Genomic DNA, 18,108 nt, shown 5'->3' on the forward strand with positions numbered 1-18,108 from the left:
TGGAAATCCCTGGTGCGTGTGAAAGCCAGTGAGTACGCAGGGAATGGTGGGATGGTGCATCATATAAGTCTGAAGAAGGGTCCTGACCTGAACATCATTTATCCATGTTCTCCAGAAATGCTACCTGGCCTGGTGAGTTCCTCCAGCACTTTGTGTTTTTTTGCTCAAGATTCCAGCATCTGCAGTTCCTCGCATAATGATTGCTGTTTGATATTTTCACAAGTTCACAAGTTATAGGAGTAGAATTAGACCACCATTCGGCCCATCGAGTCTGCTCCGCCAATCAATCATGGCTGACCTCTGCCTCCTAATCCCATTCTCCTGCCTTCTCCCCATAACCCTTGACACCCGTTCTAATCAAGAATTTGTCTCTCTCTGCCTTAAAAGTATCCACTGACTTGGCCTCCACAGCCCTCTGTGGCAATGAGTTCCACAGATTAACTACCCTCTGACTAAAGAAGTTCCTCCTCACCTCCTTTCGAAAAGAGCGCCCTTTAATTCTGAGGCTCTGACTTCTGGTCCTGGACTCTCCCACCAGTGGAAGCATCCTCTCCACGTCCACTCTATCAATGTCTTGCATAATTCTGCAAGTTTTAATGAGGTCCCCCCCCCCCCCTTCAACCTTCTAGACTCCAGCGAGAAGAGGCCCGGGGCTGTCAAAGGCTCGTTTTGTTTATCCTCACAATCTACATCTATTGCCATCAGAGCTAGGACATACATTTCAGTACTTTATCATTTTTCACGACCTATATATATCTATATATATAGAAACTAACTGCAGATGCTGGTACAAATCGAAGGTATCACAAAATGCTGGAGTAACTCAGCGGGTCAGGCAGCATCTCTGGAGAGAAGGAATGGGTGATGTGTTGGGTCGAGACCCTTCTGTTTCCTTTTTTCTGTTACCTATCACCTATGTTAGGCTTTTCAATCAGGTTCCTCACAGACTGTCTTCAGGTTTAGGTTTGTTATTGTCGCATGTACCGAGGTACAGTGAAAACCATTTGTTTTGCATCCTATCCAATCAGATCAGACATACCAGGCATATACGCAATCAGTTCAAACTCAAGTACAATAGATAGGGCCAAGAGGAAGATAGGGAGTGCAGAGGTGGCGCGGCGGTAGAGTTGCTGCCTTACAGCACCGGAGACGCAACTTTGATCCTGACTACGGGTTCTGTCTGTACGGAGTTTGCACGTTCTCCCAGTTGGTTACCTCCGGGTGCTACAACAACATTGGGGAAAATTTGGAAAGACTGGGCTTGTATTCACTGGAGTTGAGAAGTCTGAGAGGGGATCTTATTGAGACGTTTTAAATTATGAAAGGACTGGACAAGCTGGATGCAGGAAAAATGTTCCCAATGTTGGGGGAGTCCAGAACCAGGGGCCACAGTCTAAGAATAAAGGGGAGGCCATTTAAAACTGAGGTGAGAAAAAAACTTTTTCACCCAGAGAGTTGTGAATTTGTGGAATTCTCTGCCACAGAAGGCAGTAGAGGCCAATTCACTGGATGAATTTCAAAGAGAGTTAGATAGAGCTCTCGGGACTAGCGGAATCAAGGGATATGGGGAGAAGGCAGGCACGGGTTACTGATTGTAGATGATCAGCCATGATCACAATGAATGGTGGTGCTGGCTTGAAGGGCCAAATGGTCTCCTCCTGCACCTGTTTTCGATATTTCTATGTTTCTATTTCAAAGTGTCTTGGACAGATACATGAATAGAAGAGGTGTAGATAGATATGGCACATATGTGGGCAAACAGGACTAGCTTAGATGGGCATCTTAGTAATAGAGTCATAGACTAGTACAGTGTGGAAACAGGCCCTTCGGCCCAACTTGAACTTGCTGGCCAACATGTCCCATCCACAGTTATCCCTCTAAACCAGTCCTATCCACGTACCTGTCTAAATGTTTCTTAAATGTTGCGACAGTACCTGCCTTACCTAACTCCCCTGGCAGCTCAATCATAAACCCACCTCCCCTCAGGTGTAACTTTGAAGCCTATTAAATCTTTCCCCTCTCGCCTTAAAATGAGGGTGAATGAGTCGGCATGAATGAGTTGCGTCGAAGGACCTGTTTCCACGCTGTGTGAATCTATGGCTCTATTTGTGTCTCCATAATAATGGCACTTTGACAAGAATGATGGCGGACTGTTGTGGAGGCGAACCAGGACATTCTTGGTGCACATGACACCCCAATACACTTCTCTTCCTGAGAAACGATTGACTACGGTTTAGGTTTATTATTGTCACATATACTGAGGTACAGTGAAAACCTTAGTTTTGCATGTTATCCTAGCAGATCAGATAATACTGTACACAGATACAATACAGTTCAAACTCAAATACTCCGGCCCACCGCCCGTAGAGAACCGCCCCGGTCTCGACCGCCCCCACAAGCCGTGGGATCAGCCGCAGGACAACCCCCGCCCCCACAATGTCTCCACTGTCTCGTGTGCATGCCACATGTACAGTCGGCAAGTTGCTGGTTCCAGCGGCTTTAGGGCTTGTCTACCTAGCACGTGAAGCCTGGGTTCGGCGGATTGCGCGGAGGAAACCACCAGAAGGTTCAACGGGCAGAAAGACGATCCCAGCAAAGCGCCGTGGAGCGCAAACAGGGCAGAGTGAGATACGTAGGGCACTTCTGACCATCCGCTGCATCCTGACCTGTCCCCAGCCGTCTCGACTGTGTCTTGCTGCTGGAACCCGATAGGCCGGGACAAGAGAGTGAGGCTGACAATCTGCGCAACTCCCCCTCACTTAAATCCAAGTCAAGTGCAAGTCATGACTTCAACCTCGGCCAGCGTACCGCGGCTGGCGGCGATCCCAATCAGCGGTGGAAATAATAAGATTGAAAGTGAAGTCATGGTCATCTTCGAACCCGAAGGACGAACAACAACACTATAGATAGAGCGAAGGGGAAGATACAGAGTGCAGAAGTGTTTCCATTACCAGCTCCACTGTGCCACCCCTGCTGCAGATAACTCTTCCTTCACTCAAATCTAGACTTTAGGCTTAGACATTACTTTGGACGTTAGAGGCACAGCATGGGAACAGGCCCTTCGGCCCGCAGAGTCCGCACCGACCAGTGAACCCCTTACACTATCCTACACTCCAGGGACAATTTGCAATTTCACCCAAAGCCAATTAACCTGCACGTCTTTGGAGTGTGGGAGTAAACCGGAGCACCCGGAGAAAACCCACGCAGTCACAGGGGGAACGTACAAACTCCGTGCAGACAGCACCCAAGATCAGGGTCGAACCCGGGTCTCTGACGCTGTAAGGCAGCAGCTCCACCTTAAAAATCATTTACGGGTTTGCACTGAATCTAAAAAATGTAAGGCAATGTTTGTTCTACTCAAACGGCAACTTTGACCAAGAGACTGGTATGTCTTGTCCTGCAACTTGTGCCTCAAGGGGAAGGCACTTTCACCCTGACAGCAGTGAGCTTATCCCAATCAACATCACCCACCCCATTCACATCCTGACTCATTCCTTTTATATAATAAATAACAGTGCTGGCGTGGTATTATCATGCTTTATAAACACATTTTATCCGTGCGAAAGAGATGGAAGAAACTGCAATCTTATTACCCCATTAGAGTGTAAAATGGCTCCAGTAAAATTCTATCTGACAGAGAATGCAATTTATTCTTTGACATCTGAAACCATACCTACAAAATTGCAGCATTACAAGACAAATTGGTGTAAGCCGACATAATAAATTGTGATCGTTAAGTTGCTGCCAACTTTGTACGACCAAATAGGAGCAATTGACATGTTACATCAGCCTTCTTGACTGGAAAGCTACCAGGACATTGGACTTATTTAGAATGAAGCGGGAGACATAATGGAGAAATTAACGGACAGGCGGCATTCAGAAAGAATAACGGGCAATGAGTGGTTCATTGAGCATCTTTATTCAAACCCAGCTGCAATTTCAGGCTTCAAAAGGGAATTCCTGGGTTAGATTTGCCTTGAATTTTTCCCCCTCATCTTAAACCAATTTGGTCTGCTTCTTGATTCCCCTGCTCCCCAGCGTGGCATTGTGGTGCAGAGGTAGAGTTACTGCCTTGCAGCGCCAGAGACCCGGGTTCGATCCTGATTGTGGGTGCTGTCTGTACGGAGTTTGTACACTCTCCCTGTGACCTCGTAGGTTTTCTCCAGGTGCTCCAGTTTTCTCCCACACTCCAAAGACGTGCCTTCGGTTAAAAACTATCCCCAAAACTATCCATAATGCGTAAGATAGAGCTAACGTACGGGATGATCGCTGGTCGGTGCGATCTCGATGGGCCGAGGGGCCTGTTTCCGCGCTGTATCTAAACTAAACTAAAAGATTGCGCATTTACCCTATACATTCCTCTCATGATCCAAAACATAGTTCCTCCATTCAAACTGTTCTGGTTGTTATCTGACGCCAATGTGCAATAATACTATCTTTTGTAGGGTTGCCAACTTTCTCACTCCCAAATAAGGGACAAAAGGAGACATCACCTCCCCGCGCCCCATGTGTCCTCACCAGCCAGCGGCCAAGTACTCCCGCTCCACCAATGGCAGCCGGCCGGGCCGGGAGACGGGTTGCCATGCAACCTCCGGTAGGCGGAGCCCGAGCCTCCGGGCTACAGTGTCCAGGCCTGCAGTGTCCGGGCCTACAGTGTCCGGGCCTACAGTGTCCGGGCCTACAGTGTCCGGGCCTACAGTGTCCGGGCCTACAATGTCCAGGCCTACAGTGTCCGAGTCTGCCGTGCCCCCGGGACTAATATGGGACAAGGGCGGTCCCGTACGGGACAAACCAATTTGGCCCAATATACGGGATGTCCCGGCTAGTACGGGATAGTTGGCAACCCTAATCTTTTGCACTATGGAAACTTTTGCAATGTGGGCTCTTCTCTCATGAGTTATGTCCACCCCTCCCCCCCCCCCCCCATCCCATTCATTGTTGCCTTGATCATGTCATTCAATGCACACATAATACTTTTCTTTTAACATCTAAAGTAAGTATTCTCCCTCAGCTTTCCATTCTGCAATTACTCCAACCTTTCTGCTTTTTTTGCAGTACTGTGCATTGCAATTAATCTTCCCACACCAGGGTTTTGTTTTTATATCCCCACGTGTTATTGCCGATCGTCTTATTTTCTTTATCTAGCCCAGGATTCATTCAGCACAAATCCAGTGATCGACTCTTTCAGACCCATTCCTTCTCTCCCGAGATGCTGCCTGACCTGCTGAGTTACTCCAGCATTTTGTGAAATAAATACCTTTGATTTGTACCAGCATCTGCAGTTATTTTCTTACACAACTCTTTCAGAGGGATCTGCAATTTCTTTACATATTTCTCTTCATAATTATTGACAAAAAAGCCTTTGAATTGACCGGAAGAGACTGCAATGCCAGTGATAATTCAGTGATATGCAATTTATTTACATATTTGTGCATTTATTTAAGGAAAAGTCTTTGAATTAATTGGATGATACATCAGTGCCAGTGGTGATGCAGCAATGCCAGTGGTAATGCAGCCATGCCAGTGCTAATGCAGCGGCGCCAGTGATAATGCAGCAGTGCAGTGGTAATGCAGCAGTGCCAGTGCTAATGCAGCAGTGCCAGTGGTAATGCAGCGGTGCCAGTGGTAATGCAGCGGTGCCAGTGATAATGCAGCAGTGCCAGTGATAATGCAGCAGTGCCAGTGATCTGCAATTCCTTTCTATAATTTTGTGTTTATTTAAGGAAAACTTTGAATTAATTGGAAGATGCGGCAGTGCCGGTGATAATTTGGCAATTTATTTCTATGTTCTTTTAATTAAAGAAAAGTCTTTGAATCGGTTGAAAGATACTGCAATGGAAACAGTCTTATCTCTGATTATTTTTGGTTGGCTGTTCCCATCGCAGATGCAGAAACTAGGATTCATGCAGCCAGCCCCCTCAAGGGAATGCAACTATGCAAGATTTGCCAATGCAACAAGGTGGGAGCCCGGGAGGAGATGATCGACAGGCGCATGTGACGCAAGGCGGTGCGCTCCCTCAAAAGGAGCCCCAGGAGTCCAGGCAGTGTCACTGCCGATGTGTCAGAGCTCCCTGCAGTCCAGTCCAGTCGATGCAAGGCTCTCTGCAGCTCACAGGCAGCGTTGGAAGCATGAATGAGATCAAACTCGCTGTGTTGGGATCAGAAGGGGTCGGGAAGTCAGGTGGGCAAACTTTGCACAGCACACAACCCTCGTGCATTGCATTAAGTTACATTTCTGCAAGTGCAACCTTTGCATCACTGGCTGTAACAAGATTTCCGCGTTTGTTTGTTTGTTTGTTTGCAGCGCTCATCGTGCGTTTCCTAACCAAGCGCTTTATTGGCGAGTATGCGTCCAACTCAGGTAAGTAAGTAAGCTGGGGAGGGCATTTGGAGCAAATGTCAGCTCGAAAGGAAATATATTCTTGCAAATATCAGCTCGGTTTGGAAAAACTCATGCATAAATGTGTGGGTTGCAACAGCTGGGAGGATATGTTTCAAAGTGCATCCTACTAGCAGGAAAATAAATTGGGGGATGTGTCTTAATATTTGGACAGTGAAATCCATTTATGTTTTTGAAAGCATGCAAAATGCTTGCTTGAAATGTCATTGAAATGTAGTTGACTCTACTATGCACTACAGATCGTTTTGGTCAGGAATGCATATATATTGTTAAATTGTAGATGCTGTAAGTTGATGTACAGAGGGATCTTGAAGTCTAATTTTCTGAAAATGGCTCAAAGTCGAAGGCAGAAACAGGCCCTTCAGCCCTATTTCTCCATGCCAACCAAAATGCCCCATCTAAGCAAGTCCCATTTGCCCGCGTTTGGCCCATATCCATCTAAACCTACTAATCCAGGAAATAGAGTGGTGAAGAAGGCATAGATATGCTTGCCTGGATCGCATCTGCCTCCACCACCACCCCTGGCACCCACCACTCGCTGTAGAGAAAGAACTCGCCCCGCGCATCTCTCTTCGACTTTGCCCCTTTAACCTTAAAGCTGTGTCCATCCAGACTTTGACTTTGCACCCTGGGAGAAAGGTTCTGACTGTCCACCCGATCCATACTGGAGGGCATAGCTTTAAGGTGAGAGGAGCAAAGTTGAAAGGAGATGTGTGGGGTAAGTTCATTAAATCAAATGTGTGGCACAGCACCAGAGACTCTGGTTCGATCCTGACCTCGGGTGCTGTGTGTGTGTGTGTGTGTGTGTGTGTGTGTGTGTGTGTGTGTGTGTGTGTGGAGTTTGCGCGTTCTCCCTGTGACAGCGTGGGTTTCCTCCGGGTGCTCCGGTTTCCTCCCACGTCCCAAGGACGCGCGGGTTTGTAGGTTAATTGGCCCTCTGCAAAACATCGCCTCCAAGTGTGTAGGGAGTGTATGAGGAAGTGGGATAACATGGAACTAGTGTGAACGGGTGGTCGACGGTGGATGTGGACTTGGCGGGCCGAAGGGCCTGTATACACACGACCCCTAAACTAAATCCAGTTGAAAGACTGGAGCGACTAGGCTTGTATACACTGGAATTTAGAAGGGGATCTTATCGAAACGTATAAGATTATTAAAGGGTTGGACACGTTAGAGGTAGGAAACATGTTCCCAATGTTGGGTGAGTCCAGAACCAGGGGCCACAGTTTAAGAATAAGGGGTAGGCCATTTAGAACGGAGATGAGGAAAAACTTTTTCAGTCAGAGAGTTGTGAATCTGTGGAATTCTCTGCCTCAGAAGGCAGTGGAGGCCAATTCTCTGAATGCATTCAAGAGAGAGCTAGATAGAGCTCTTAAGGATAGTGGAGTCAGGGGGTATGGGGAGAAGGCAGGAACAGGGTACTGATTGAGAATGATCAGCCATGATCACATTGAATGGTGGTGCTGGCTCAAAGGGCCGAATGGCTTACTCCTTCACCTATTGTCTCACAATAACGGACCGTGGAGGGAGGTTGGTGTCCGTGGTTGCCAATTGTTCACTATAACTGATTGAGGGTTGATAGAAATTCATGAAAAAAAACCATATTTATAAACAAAATTGATTTATGAAAAAATACATATTAAAAAAATTATAAAAATCCAAGTTTTAAATTCAAAATTAAATTGAAATTGCTAGTAACAATTTCACTCCGGAGAGTTTTTCCGTCTACCGACAAGACAGAAGGAAGGAATCAGGCAAGTCGAGAGGAGGGGGAGTGTGCTTTATGGTTAACTCTTCGTGGGCCATGGATGTCTGCGTTTTAACTATACACTGCTCCCCGGTTCTGCAGCTGTTGACCATTAAAGCTAGACCTTTCTACCTCCCCAGAGAGTTCAGTTCAGTCCTCCTTACTGCTGCTTACATCCCCCCACTCGACCCGAAACGTCACCCATTCCTTCTCTCCTGAGATGCTGCCTGACCTGCTGAGTTACTCCAGCATTTTGTGAATAAATCCCCCCCACAGGCTGATAAATTTCTAGCCCTGGACGAACTGTACGGGATTGTAAATGAGCTGGAGAACTCCCATCCTGAGGCTGCGTTCATTGTTCTAGGAGACTTTAACAGAGCCAATATGAAGAAGGTTCTCCCAAAATACTTCCAACACATCACTTTTCCCACTCGGGGAGAGCAGACCCTGGACCATTGTTACACCCCATCCAGAGACTGTTATAAGCCCGTCCCTCGCCCTGCTTTTGGTAAGGCAGATCACTGTTCCATTCTACTGCTGCCTGCATACAGGCAGAAACTAAAATAGGAAAAACCGGTTTCCAGGGTTATATATAAATGGAACAATGAGGTTGATGAGGCCTTACAGGACTGCTTTGACACAACTGACTGGCAGATGTTTGAAGATGCAGCAGAAGGCAATATCAACGAATACACAGACTCTGTCTTAGGCTACATAAGTAAGTGCATCGATGATGTGGTTCCAAAAGCCACCATCTGCACTTACCCAAATCAGAAACCCTGGGTCGGACGGCAAATCCGTGCTAAACTTAAAGCACGGACTACTGCCTTCAACTCATTCGACCTCAACGCCTACAAGGTAGCCAGATATGACATCCGGGGGTCCATCAGGAAAGCCAAGAGAGACTACAGAAACAAAGTGGAATCTAACTACTACAGCTCGGACTCCAGACGCATGTGGAGTGGATTACGCTGCGTCACAGACTACAAAGGGAAAAACAGGAGCACTGTTCAGCCTACCGCATCGCTCCCGGACCAGCTTAACACCTTTTACGCCCGGTTCGATGCAGACAACACAGCGTCCACCATGAGTCCACAGGTGTGCAGGGGGGCTACCACACTGTCCTTACAAACGGCAGACGTGAGGCGGTCCTTCAAAAAGGTCAACGACCGCAAGGCTCCAGGGCCGGATGGTATTCCAGGGCGGGCTCTCAGAGGGTGTGCTGATCAACCGGCAGTTCACCAACATCTTCAACCTCTCTCTGAGTCAGTCTGTGGTTCCCACCTCCTTCAAAGCATCCATCATCATTCCTGTCCCAAAGAAACCGGTAACCTCCTGTTTAAATGACTACCGTCCTGTCACACTGACATCAGTCATCATGAAGTGCTTCGAGCAACTAGTCAAAACTCACATCTGCTCCTCTCTCCCTGACACCTTGGACCCTCTTCAGTTTGCATATAGACCAAATAGGGCCACGGACGATGCCATCGCCATGGCAATATATACTGCGCTCACCCACCTGGACAAAGGAAATACATATGTGAGAATGCTCTTTATTGACTACAGCTCGGCATGCAACACTATTATTCCCTCTAAACTCGTCCCCAAGCTCCTTGATCTTGGACTGGAGACCTCCATCTGCGAATGGATATTCGATTTCCTGACGGGCAGGCCCCAGGTGGTGAGAATTGGCAGCCACACCTCTTCCTCACTGATCCTCAACACAGGCACACCACAGGGCTGTGTGCTCAGTCCTCTCCTATACTCCCTGTTCACGCACGACTGTACTGCTAAGCACAGCTCAAACAGCATCGTAAAGTTTGCTGACGACACGATCATCTTGGGCCTCATCACAGACAACAATGAGACGGCCTACAGAGAGGAGGTAAAGGCACTAAACAGCTGGTGCCAGGAAAATAACCTCTCTCTCAATGTCAGCAAAACTAAAGAGATGATCGTGGACTAGAGGAGACAGCTGGGGAGAGGACACCTCCCCATCCACATCGGTGATGCTGAGATTGAAAGGGTCAGCAGCTTTAAGTTTCTCGGTGTGCATATCACTGAGGACCTTTCCTGGACACTGCGCACGGACACAATAACAAAGAAGGCCCGCCAGCGGCTCTTTTTCCTGAGAAGACTGAGGAAGTTTGGCATGAACGCCAGCATCCTCACAAACTTCTACAGATGCACCATCGAGAGAGCCTGCTGACGGGCTGCATTACAGTCTGGTACAGGAACTGTTCGGCCCACAGCCACAAATCACTGGCAACTGTCTCCCGGCCATTCAGGACATTGTCTACCGGCGGTGCCTGCGGAAGGCACGCAGCATCATCAAGGACCACAGCCACCCAGCACGCAGGCTGTTCTCCTTGTTACCGTCAGGCAGACGATACAGGAGTATGGCTGCGCGTACCACCGGACTAAAGCACAGTTTCTACCATCAGGCCATCAGACTTCTGAACTCATAAACACATTTCAAATCATATATGTTGATTATTTTTAATATTGTTTTTTTACCTTACTAATGTCATTTTTAAAATCTTATTTATCCTTGGAATATTACTGCTGAGGTGACCCGCTGTCTTGTCAAATACATTTCATTGTACCATTGACCCTGTGCCAACTTACATAAGACAAATAAAATTTATTATTAGAATTCACAAAAATTCACAATATTATTCACAAAAAATATTGAAAAGTCATAAATCCAAGTTTTAAAATGCAGCTAATAAAATTGAAAGATGAAAAAGTTATTGAGATGTTTATATATTTGAAGTATTTATATTAAAAACATATTGAAAAAATATGCTGATACAAGTTTTAAATTGCTAATAAAATTGAAATATTTATTAAAAAAATGAAAATATTTTTTTCATAAATTTATTATCTATTTTGTTTATTTATGAAAAATTATTGAAATGCATGATGAAGGTACAAGTTTGAAATTGCACATGATAAAAGTGAAATATATATGTGACTGTATGTTGAAGTTCAGGATTACAGCTCACAGTGTTCACATCTTGAACTGTCTGTGATATTGTTCACCTGACTTTGTTCGGGGGCAGGAGCTGAAATATGGCTGTGTAATAATCTTATTAAACTTATTATTTTTGCAGAGTGCATCTACAAAAAGCGCTTATCCGTGGATGGACGGCAAATTAATTTAGAAATATTTGATCCATGTTCCCAAGTAAGTCTTGGAGTTTTAGTTCAGAAATACTGTGTGGAGACTGGGCCTTCAGTCTGCTGAGTCCACGCCGACAATCGATCGCCCGTTCACACTAGTTCTATGTTATCCCACTTTCTCATCCACGCACGAGGGGGCAATTTACAGAGGGCCAATGAACCTACAAACCCGCGCGTCTTTGGGATGTGGGAGGAAACCGGTGCACCCGGAGGAAACCCACGCTGTCACAGGGAGAACGTGCAAACTCCACACCCAGACTGACAGCACCCGGGTCTCCAGCGATGTGAAGTAACGGCTCTACCAGCTGCGTCACTGTGCCACCATGTGTCTTCTGAAACAGAGGACATTACTCTGACAGCAGTAAAGATACTTTGTCTTGTATTGTATCAGAATGATTACGTGGCCTCTGGGTATATTGCTGATGTAAATTGTTCTAACATAAACAATCCATATTCCGTTCATAAACTGAAAGCACCATTAGCTCAGCTTGCTCAGCCCACAATGTCTGTACCGAACATGATGCCAAGCTAAACTAATCTTCTCTGCCTGCAGTGATCCATATCCCTCCACTCCCTGCATATCCATGTGCCTATACAAAAGACCATTGAACACCACTGTAGAATTTGCCTCCACCACCACCCCTGGCAGCATGTTTCTGGCCCCCACCACTCTGTAAAAAACGACCCCCACATCACAAACATCCCTCCTTATAGCTATACCCTCTTTGACATTTCCACCCAGGGGAAAAAGGTTGTGACTGTCTACCTTATCAATGCCTCTCATAAATGTAGATACTTCCTATCAGGTCTTCCCTCAGCCTCTGATGTTCCAGATAAAGCAACCCCAAGTTTATCCAACCTCTCCTTGGAGCTGAAACGCCTCAGAGGCGCAATTGGTAGAGGTGCTGCCTCATAGCACCAGAGGCCCAGGTTCGATCCTGACCTCGGGTGCTGTCTGTGTGGTGTTTGCACGTTCTCCTTGTGACCGCGCGGGTTTCCTCCGGGTGCTCCGGTTTCCTCCCGCATCTCAATGACGTGCGGGTTTGTAGGTTTATGGGCCCACTGCAAATTGCCCCCTGGTGTGTAGGGAGTGGATGAGAAAGTGGGATAACAGAATTAGTGTGAACGGGTGATCGATGGTCAGCGTGGACCCGGTGGGCCGAAGGGCCTGTTTCCATGCTGCATCTTTTAATTAATCAAATACGTATATATTGTTAATGTCAATAGTATTTCCGTTTTATTCAATGGATTCCACAGCCCCTTATCATATTTCTACTTGTACGTTAATCAGCAAATGCCTTCGCCTTCTTGTTTCCATGTCACCCACCGTACCTGAGTTTGCACTTTTTTATTAGAACGGATTAAATGAAATAATTTTGTGACTGTAACAAATCAATCAGAATTAATGATTAACACATCGAATGTAGCCTGAAACTGCACGGATAAGAATGCGCTTATTTTGTAACCTGTCCTTTTCTTCTAGAATTTAGCGAATAAGTCGTCACTAACTGACCAGGTGACTTGGGGTGACGGGTTTGTCGTGGTGTATGATATTGGAGACCGGTCCTCCTTTATCTCAGCAAGAACTCTCATTAAACAACTACGAGAAGCAAACAGTGAAATTTACAAAAGGTAAGTGTGGATCATTCTGAGGAAGGGTCCCGACCCGAAACGTTGCTTGTCCACATTCTCCACACATGCTGCCTGAGCCGCTGAGTTACTCCAGCACTTCTTGTTTTGCTCTCTTAGAGTCATACAGCCGCTGAGTTACTCCAGCACGCGCCCATTAATTCCCTCCTATTTGCAGCCTCTGAGAGTCATAGAGTGATACAGTGTGGAAACAGGCCCTTCGGCCCAACTTTCCCACACCGGCCAAACTGTCCCAGCCACACCAGTCCAAACTGCCTGCGCTTGGTCCATATCCCTCCAAACCTGTCCTATCCATTTACCTGTCTAACTGTTTCTTAAACGTTGGGATAGTCCCAGCCTCAACTACCTCCTCTGGCAGCTTGTTCCATACTCCCACCACCCTTTGTGTGAAACGGTTACCCCTCAGATTCCTATTTTTCCTTGTCTCTGCATAGTCGTCTCACTAGTGCAGTCTGAGCTGTTAAGAAACATTAGCTTTCAAGAATAAATAACTGCCTTGTATTTGGATTTTTGTTGAACAGCCACAAATTGTAACCACACTCCAGAGATTAATTTCATAGGGAGTCGCAAGAAACTGCAGATGGAGGACTTTTGAGCAAAACACCAGTCACCCTGCTCCACTCCCCTCTTCCTTGTCAATACCCCGTTTCCCTTTTATCCCCCCTCTTTCCCCTCCCTCCTGTTCTCTCTCTCTCTCTCTCTCTCTCTCTCTCTCTCTCTCTCTCTCTCTCTCTCTCTCTCTCTCTCTCTCTCTCTTTTCACCCCTCTCTCTCTCTCTCTCTCTCTCTCTCTCTCTCTCTCTCTCTCTCTCTCTCCCTCTCTCTCTCTCTCTCCACATTTCACCCTGCCACATTTCACCCCGCCTGTCTCCTTACCTGAGGCCAGGATCGAACATGGGTCCCTTGGCGCTGTGAGGCAGCGGCTCTACCCGCTGCGCCATTGGGCCGCCCCAAGGTTAAATAGGATTTGCTTTAAGTTGTTCATATTCATATGTCTATTATTCTCAATGATGAGAAGGCCATGGAGCCCATCAAATCTATCTTGGTTCTCAACATATTTGCTCCATATTCCCCCTACGTTTCCCTGTAAACTCTTCTCGCTCACAAGCCCATTAATTTTCTCCTCGTCTGCTATACACATCTATATATATACTGAACTTTTTGTTGATAATATTGTTTACAGAGTATTGTGTTTACATATTCTGTTGTGCTGCTGCGAGTAAGAATCTCAGTGTTTGGTTTTGGATTTGTGACAGTAAAACGCTCTTGATTCTTGAACTGAAATTTGCCTTCAATTTCGCAGAGATGTGACGTCGGTGATATTTTTGGTTGGCAATAAGCAGGACCTGTGCCACGTGAGAGAGGTGAGGGAGGAAGAAGGAAGGCTCCTGGCCGGAGAAAACAAATGCCACTTTAGCGAACTGTCGGCAGCCGAAGATCGGCAGGAGGTCGGCACCATGTTTTCAAAGGCCATCAGGAACGCGAGTGGGAATCGCAGGAGGAAACCCAGTGGCTCAAAGTCGATGGCCAAGCTCATCAACAATGTGTTTGGTAAACGAAGGAAGTCCGTGTAGCTCCACGCAAACCACCTTGTTGCTCGTGTAAGAGGGAACTGCAGGCGATGGTTTAGATACACACAAAAAACTGGAGCGACTCAGCGGGTCAGACAGCATCTCTGGAGAAAAGGAATAGGTGACGTTTCGGGTCGAGTCCCTTAGAAACATAGAAAATAGGTTCAGGAGGAGGCCATTCGGCCCTTTGAGCCAGCACCGCCATTCATTGTGATCATGGCTGATCGTCCACAATCAATAACCCGTGACTGCCTTCTCCCCATATCCTGTGATTCCACTAGCCCCTAGAGCTCTATCTAACTCTCTCTTAAATCCATCCAGTGATTTGGCCTCCACTGCTCTCTGTGGCAGAGAATTCCACAAATTCACAACTCTCTGGGTGAAAAAGTTCCTTCTCACCTCAGTTTTAAATGGCCTCTCCTTAATTCTAAGACTGTGGCCCCTGGTTCTGGACTCGCCCAACATTGGGAACATTTTTCTGCATCTAGCTTGCCCAGTCCTTTTATAATTTTATATGTTTCTATGAGATCCCCTCTCATCCTTCTAAACTCCAGTGAATAAGAACAAGAAGAAGTGCCTCGACCCGAAACGTCACCTGTTCCTTATCTCCAGAGATGCCGTCTGACCCGCTGAGTTGCTCCAGCTTTTTGTGTCAACCTTGTTGCTTATGTTGGGACAAGTGTAATAATACCTGGTGACTCCAACCTTTCTGATCATTCTCCATCAACAGAGAAATCAAAAACTCTTACTTGATGTCTCTTTTTAGATGAAGAGGTTGGGTAGGCTAGGACTTTATTCCTTGGAGCGCAGGAGGATGAGGGGTGATCCTATCGAGGTGTATGAAATCATGAGGGGAATAAATAGGGTGAATGCACAGTCCTTTACCCAGAGAAAGGGAATCAAGAACCAGAGGACATAGGTTTAAGGTGAGTGGGGAAAGATTTAATACGAACCTGAGGGGCAACTTTTTTACTCAGAGGGTGGTGGGTATATGGAACAAGCTGTCACAGGAGGTAGTTCAGGCAGGTACAATAACAACATTCGTCATAGAAATATGCTGTATATCTAAACTAAACTAAATATTTAAAAAACACTCGGATAGGTATACAATTTAGAAGGATATGGGCCAAACTAGGAAGATGGGACTAGCGTATATGGGGCATCTTGATCTGCTTACTGAGTTGGGCTGAAGGGCCTGTTTCCATGCTGTATGACTCTGTGACTCTAAACAGAAGGATTGATCTGATTGGCATTCCTGACATACATCTGTAAGGAGAGAATAATGAAGCCTTAAAACTGGTTTCATGAAGAGCTGCGTCGGAAGGAACAGCAGATGCTGGTCGACACCGACAATCTACACAAAATGCTGGAGTAACTCAGCGGGACAGGCAGCATCTCTGGAGAGAAGGAATGGGAAACGTCACCCATTCCTTCTCTCCAGTGATGCTGCCTGTCCCGCAGAGTTACTCCAGCATTTTCTGCCCCGACCGCCCCGACGTGCAGCGGCAGCGTCTCCGCCCGCCCCGGACCGCGGGGCTTGGGTCGGCCCACTGCGGACCTTTCACCGTCCGGCGCGGCCTAGAACGTGGCAACTTCAACAGCCTGACCGCGGGAGAAGGGGAAAGGGGAAAGACATTCTGGCCTTCCATCACAGTGAGGAGGGGACTGGAGGAGACTCACTGTGATGGATGTTTCTTTTTTTGTTTTGTTTTGTGGCGGTTGTGTAATTGCGTATTTTATTGCTCTTATTGTTGGACTGTGGGTGATGAAATCTCGTCCAAAATACTTGTTTTCTGGATGACAAATAAAGGTAATTCTGAATCTGATTCTGAAAAGCTGTTGCTCATCGGTCTATTCCACCCCCCGCCCCCAGGAGAGCTTGGTGGTGGAGTCACTATAACATAGAACAGTACAGGACAGGAACAGGTCCTCTACCCACAATGTCTTTGCCGAGCATGATGCCAAGTCCAACTCTTCGCTGGCTGCATCTGATCCATTCTCCGCATATCCATGTGTCTGTCCAAAAGTGTCGTAAACACCACCATTGTACATGCGTCCGCTGCCATCACTGGCAGTGTGTTCCAGGCACCCACCACTCTACTTTAAACGTTGCCCCTCGCTAACTTAAGGCTATACCCCCCCTGCATTTGATGTTTCCATTCTGGGAAATGGCACTGGCTGTCCACCCTATCTACGCCTCTCATCATTTTATATACCTACGGCACTCCAGAGAAAACTATCCAAGTCTGTCCAACCTCTCCCAGTAGCTAATACCCCCCTAATCCGGGCAGCATTCTGGTAGACCACATCTGCACCCTTTCCAATGCCTCCACATCCTTTCTGTAATGGAGTGACCAGAAATGATTTTAAAGTGACTCTGTGATTTTTCTGATGTATTATCTGTGACTTTTAAACGTATTGATGTTATTGTATAGAGTCGATTTGTGCAGTCAGTTCTGAATGTCATATATTTTGATATCTATTTAAGTAATATTGTGGGAGAGATTACCTGTGAATATTAAAGGTTGATCTGTCTGCACAGAAAGCTTGTTTTCAAAATAAACTATCGTTCTTTTTGAGACTTGGATTAATATCTTAAACATCTTTAATTTAGACTTGATGTGAAACAGACCCTGGCTTTGTCCCACTGAGTCTGCACCGACCAACAATCACCACCGTACACTTGCACTTTCTTACACACTGGGGACAATTTACTGAAGCCAATTAACCTACAAACCTCCTCTGCACAGTGTGGGGGGAAGCCGAGGCACCCGGAGAAAACCAACGCGGTCATAGGGAGAATAGAGTCATAGAGTCCTACAGCACAGAAAGAGGCCCTTCGGCCCATCGTGTCCGTGCAGCCCGTTACCAAACACAGTCTAATTTTAATCCCATTTTCCCGCATTTGGACCGTAGCCCTGAATGTTGTAGCATTTCAAGTGCCCATCCAAATGCCTCTTAAACGTTGTGAGTGTTCCCGCCTCCACCACCACCCCAGGTAGTGAGTTCCAGACTCCAACCACCCTCTGGGTGAAAAAGTTCTTTCTCACATCCCCCCGAAATCTCCCTCCCCTTACCCTGTATCTATGTCCCCTCGTTGTTGAACCTTCCACCAGTGGAAGAAGTTCCCCACCATCTACCTTATCTATGCCCCTCATGATCTTGTACACCTCGATCATGTCCCCTCTCAGGCTTCTCTGCTCCAGGGAAAACAACCCCAGTCTGCTCAGTCTCTCCTCATAGCCGAGGCCCTTCATCCCTGGCAGCATCCTGGTGAATCTCCTCTGCACCCTCTCCAAAGCTATCACATCCTTTCTATAATGTGGTGACCAGAACTGTACACAATACTCCAGCTGTGGCCTCACCAGTGTTCTGTACAATTCCATCATTACCCGTACAGGCAGCACCCGCAGTCAGGATTGAACCCGGGTCTCTGGTGCTATAAGGCAGCAACTCTACCGCTGTGCTACAGCGTACTGGCCATCAGGAAGAACTTCCCTCTCAGATTTCTGTGTGACAAAGGCTAATTGGCCCTTTGAACCCATGCATGCGCAC

General features: G+C 46.8%; 1 protein-coding gene across 1 annotated transcript; it reads left to right on the forward strand.

Annotated features, from left to right (window-relative positions):
• The first annotated feature begins 5,900 nt into the window (after positions 1-5,900).
• Positions 5,901-15,959, forward strand: rergla (RERG/RAS-like a). The gene is made up of 5 exons (XM_078420183.1): positions 5,901-6,181; positions 6,305-6,361; positions 11,264-11,337; positions 12,817-12,965; positions 14,286-15,959. Exons 1-5 carry the CDS (start codon positions 5,935-5,937, stop codon positions 14,554-14,556), a joined length of 798 nt encoding a protein of 265 aa, XP_078276309.1. The 5' UTR covers positions 5,901-5,934; the 3' UTR covers positions 14,557-15,959.
• The last annotated feature ends 2,149 nt before the right edge of the window (positions 15,960-18,108 follow it).

The sequence above is a fragment of the Rhinoraja longicauda genome, chromosome 23 (genome assembly GCF_053455715.1).
Source record: "Rhinoraja longicauda isolate Sanriku21f chromosome 23, sRhiLon1.1, whole genome shotgun sequence".
Lineage (NCBI taxonomy): Eukaryota > Metazoa > Chordata > Chondrichthyes > Rajiformes > Arhynchobatidae > Rhinoraja > Rhinoraja longicauda.